General features: G+C 34.1%; 1 protein-coding gene across 1 annotated transcript; it reads left to right on the top strand.

Moving 5' to 3' along the window:
* Positions 1–2,552: 2,552 nt before the first annotated feature.
* Positions 2,553–3,961, top strand: LOC133817900 (uncharacterized). Its single transcript, XM_062250536.1, has 5 exons — positions 2,553–2,771; positions 2,851–3,066; positions 3,132–3,224; positions 3,307–3,411; positions 3,490–3,961. The coding sequence occupies exons 2-5, from the start codon at positions 2,896–2,898 to the stop codon at positions 3,832–3,834; spliced, it is 714 nt and encodes a 237-aa protein (XP_062106520.1). The 5' UTR covers positions 2,553–2,771; positions 2,851–2,895; the 3' UTR covers positions 3,835–3,961.
* Positions 3,962–4,431: the final 470 nt, after the last annotated feature.

The raw sequence follows: 4,431 nt of genomic DNA, 5'->3' as shown, positions 1-4,431 counted from the left end.
TAATTTAAGTAATAATTAAATCCTAAAGTAGTTAAATAAATTTTAAACAAATCTTAGAATTTTTTTTTAAATTAATCAAACTATTCAATAAAGCATAAGTAAAATATGTAATTTAATAAATACTAAATTAATATGTAAAAAAATAATATGTGTTAGTTCTGATTAAATAAAATTAACAAATATATTATTAGAAAACCATTATTAAAATTAAAATTAAAATTAAAAAAATTAAATTTAATATTTGTTAGTTTTAATCATTATTAAAATTAAAATTAAAAAAATATGTTTTTAATATTATTTGTTAGTTGTTTTTAATTTTTCTGTATTTTTTTTAATATTTTTTTTCAATTTTTGAATAATTTATGTTTTATATATAAATAATATATTTTAAAATTAAGAATAAAAAAAATTAACATTAACATTATGCAACTAAATTTTAATAAAAATAAAAATTAATCCTAAAGTAGTTAAATAAATTTTAAACAAATTTTAGAAATTTTGTTTAAATTAATCAAACTATTCAATAAAGCATAAGTAAAATATGTAATTTAATAAATACTAAATTAATATGTCAAATTTAAATAAGTTTAATAATATTTACACTGAAATATATTATAGTTAGATATCATAAAACAACATAATTAACTTCAAAAAGCATAAGACATTAAAAAAACATATTTAATTATATTTGCTTTTTTCTTTGGTAATAAGAAATTATTACCAAAGATATAATAGATCGAGGCTCCATTATTCCCCGGGTGTCAAAATTACACTTCATTGAATTTCCTAGTGAAGTTAATGCATTTCAAAGTGTTGGGAAAAATTCCCAACAAAATATTTGATGGAATGCTGGAGTTGTTACATGATGCATTTCCAGCCCCAAATAAGCTTCCAAAATCGCACTATGCAGCGAAAAGGTTGTTGCGGAAACTTGGATTGGGCTACGAGTCAATCCATGTCTGCAAGCATGATTGCGCACTGTTTTGGAAAGAACATGCTGGAAAAAGCAAATGTCCTGTTTGTGGAGAGGATCGATGGGTGGACAAGAACACCAAGGGAAAGAAAGTGCCTCATAAAGTGATGCGTTATTTTCCTTTAACCCCTAGGTTAATGCGAAAATATGCATCGAGGCACATTGCTCAACATATGAGATGGCATCACGAGCAACGTATAAAAGAAGATGGTGTATTGCGTCATCCTGCTGATGGGAAAGCTTGGAAGGACTTTGACCGAAATAATCCAACATTTGCAATGGAACCCAGGAATGTGCGGCTTGGATTGGCTGCAGATGGATTCAATCCCTTTGGTAATATGAGTCTGTCTTATAGTATGTGGCCAGTAGTGTTGACGACATATAACTTGCCACCATGGTTGTGCATGAGAGAAACTAATTTCATGTTGAGTTTATTAATTCCGGGACCTCATTCGCCAGGAAAAGATTTTGATGTTTTCTTAAGACCATTGATTGATGAGTTAAAAGAATTATGGGTGACTGGTGTACAGACTCGAGATGCAGTCGATGGCAGTTTCTTCACTCTTCGGGCAGCTTTGATGTGGACTATAAACGATTACCCAGCAAGGAGTAGCCTTTCTGGATGGACTGCTCAAGGTTATCATGCTTGCTCTACTTGCAATGTGGCAACACCATCTATTCGTTTACAAAAGAAGGTTGCTTTTTATGGTCATAGACATTTTTTACCAATCAGACATGTCATTAGAAGGGACAAGAAGACATATGGTGTCGTTGAAAAGAGATTACCACCACAGCCATTAACCATGCAAGAAATGTTCACACAAATGAGTTTTATACCTGATTCTCTTCCTGGTAAGCATGTCAGTTATGGCGGCCAAAAAAGAAAGCGTACAAAAGAGCAAGTTGGTTGGCGGAAAAAAAGTATATTTTTTGAGCTCCCATATTGGGCCAACATAATGCTGCGACACAATCTAGATGTTATGCATGTTGAGAAAAATGTGTGTGACAGTTTAGTAGGCACAATAGTTGGGCTGGAGAATAAGACCAAAGACACAGTTAGTGCCAGAGTAGACTTGGAGAAGATGAAGATGAGACCAGAGTTACAGCTGAGGAAGTTGAATGGTCGGATACAAAAGCCTGCGGCCAAATTCACTTTCACTGTTGAAGATCGCCAAAAGTTTTGTCGATTTCTTAAATCAGTGAAGTTTCCAGATGGTTTTGGATCTAACCTAAGGAAAAATGTGATTGACAATGACAATAAGATAACTGGTTTGAAATCGCATGATTGTCACATCATTATGCAACGCCTTTTGCCAGTTGGTGTGCATGCATTCCTAGAGAAATCAATGAGTACAACTATTATTGAGTTATGCACTTTCTTCAAGCTCATTTGTGCGAGAACTCTAAAAGTCTCAGATTTAGAAAAAGTCCAAACTTCAATTGTTGAGATTGTTTGCAAGTTAGAGAATATTTTCCCACCTGCTTTTTTCGATATCATGGTCCATCTACTAATACATTTACCGGAAGAAGCAATACTTGGAGGACCGGTTCACATGAGGTGGATGTATCCTTTTGACGCCATAAGGGATTGAACACGCGGGAAAAGAGGGAACAGTTGGGGCGTCCTCTCCCTCTCGAGTGGGATGTGCGGGGGAGAACATATAAAGAGATCGGAGAGTACAGCTCAAATTTCTCAAGAGAGCTCGGATTACTTGTTCGACAGTACACAGATCCGGACTGTCCTCAATGGTCAAAAGTACCAAATGCCTCGAAAGAAAGAATACTTGCACATTTGGAAGTAAGTAGTTTATGTATTTTTATCTTAATTCTTATTTTATGTTATATATGATATTTACTAATAAATGTTTGTAAATTAGGATGATTTGTTTGATATTGGGCGTACTAGATATGGAGAAGGGCATATGCCTGGGATCTTGAGAGGCATTGATACTTCGTGTGCTAAAAAGTATTCTGACTGGAAGTACGATATTAAAGAGCACTTAACGATTAATGGGCCACAAAATCGTTATGGTGGTTGCACGGATACGCAGTGGCAAAAAGCAATTGATTTTTTCCGTCGCCCAGAAATTACGGTATTAATTTCTTGCTAAACTTAACTATCTTAATTAAATATATTACTAACGATAACTTTTTGCAGAAACGTTCTGTGGTCAACAAGGAAAATAGAAAGAAATTGAAAGAGCTTAGCTATGGAGGTTCTCAGTCAATCCCAGCCTTACGCTATAAAAAGGTTAGTTAATTAATTATTTTTTAGTTTATTTTTCTTATTTACGTTTAATTATTAATTTTATAAAAATATATGTACGTGACAGCGCAATTTAGAGACTGGGCAACTTGAGTCCATCCCGGATAGCTGGATGGATACTCACCATAAATCAGGCACAGGGTGGGTGACAGAGACAGCAAAAAATACTTGGGTACGTTAAGTTTTTTTAAACATTTTTCAAATTTTTAATTGTTTCAAAATTTTAATTACATTATACATTGTATCACAGGAGGAATTGCGTGCATACCGCGACACACAGCAGACACAGGCAACTGATACTGAGAGTTCCACACCAGTTTCGAGTGCGCCTGAAGATGAAGACATATCTTTGGTACAAAATGTCTTCGGAAAACGACGGGGCCACCAGAAAGGATATGGACGTATCCTTAACATAAGGGACCGAACTCCATTTGATTTTCGTCCTTCACAAACTAGAGATGAAGAGTTGTCTGAGATGAGAGAGCGTCTTCGACAGTTAGAGGAGCATGTCCGGACTCATTGTATCACCCCGGGATCTCAATCTGCCCCACCACCACCACCCGATGATCCTGATGTTGGAGCACCGACTCAGTAGGACTTATGTATGAATTTTATTACAATTGACTATTACATTATCATGTTTAAGACAAGTCTTTATTTTAATTCAACGAATACACTCTTATGTTTTTTTTTATATCTTTAATATAAGTGTTTTAATTTTATTCTATTTTCTTATATTTAATTCAAAATAAATAAATAAATAAGGGAATAACAAATATAAAAAAAAATTGGGGACAAGTCTATACCGAGGACATTGTCCTCGGTATATACCACCAAGATGTCGGTATGTACCAGTACGATGAGAAATTGAGGTTTGTTGTACCGAGGACATTTGTCACTTTCTACCGAGGACATTATCCTCGGTAAAACGTATACCGAGAACATTTTGAATGTCGTCGGTAGACGTTTTGTTTTTACCGACGCGGCTGTACCGACAACTTTATACCGACGACATTGTCTCGGTATAAGATATACCGAGGACATTTCGGCTTATACCGAGGACATTTGTTCTCGGTATAGGCCCTGATTTTTGTAGTGAATATTTTTAAAATTCTTGAAAATATTATGATTCAATTGTTTTATTAATATTAATATATTAAGGTTGCTCAAAAAATATATATATTAACGTCTT

This window comes from Humulus lupulus, chromosome 2, assembly GCF_963169125.1.
Source record: "Humulus lupulus chromosome 2, drHumLupu1.1, whole genome shotgun sequence".
Taxonomy (NCBI): domain Eukaryota; kingdom Viridiplantae; phylum Streptophyta; class Magnoliopsida; order Rosales; family Cannabaceae; genus Humulus; species Humulus lupulus.
Note: the sequence above shows the minus strand (reverse complement) of the source record. Positions and strands in the feature narration are given on the sequence as shown.

What these genes read in the sequence shown, in the direction of transcription:
- LOC133817900 (XM_062250536.1), top strand. Translation starts at nt 2,896, where the DNA reads ATGCCTGGGATCTTGAGAGGCATTGATACTTCGTGTGCTAAAAAGTAT. An exon ending in TCCGTCGCCCAGAAATTACG is followed by an intron (nt 3,067 to 3,131) that starts GTATTAATTTCT and finishes AACTTTTTGCAG; the next exon opens with AAACGTTCTGTGGTCAACAA. An exon ending in CAGCCTTACGCTATAAAAAG is followed by an intron (nt 3,225 to 3,306) that starts GTTAGTTAATTA and finishes TGTACGTGACAG; the next exon opens with CGCAATTTAGAGACTGGGCA.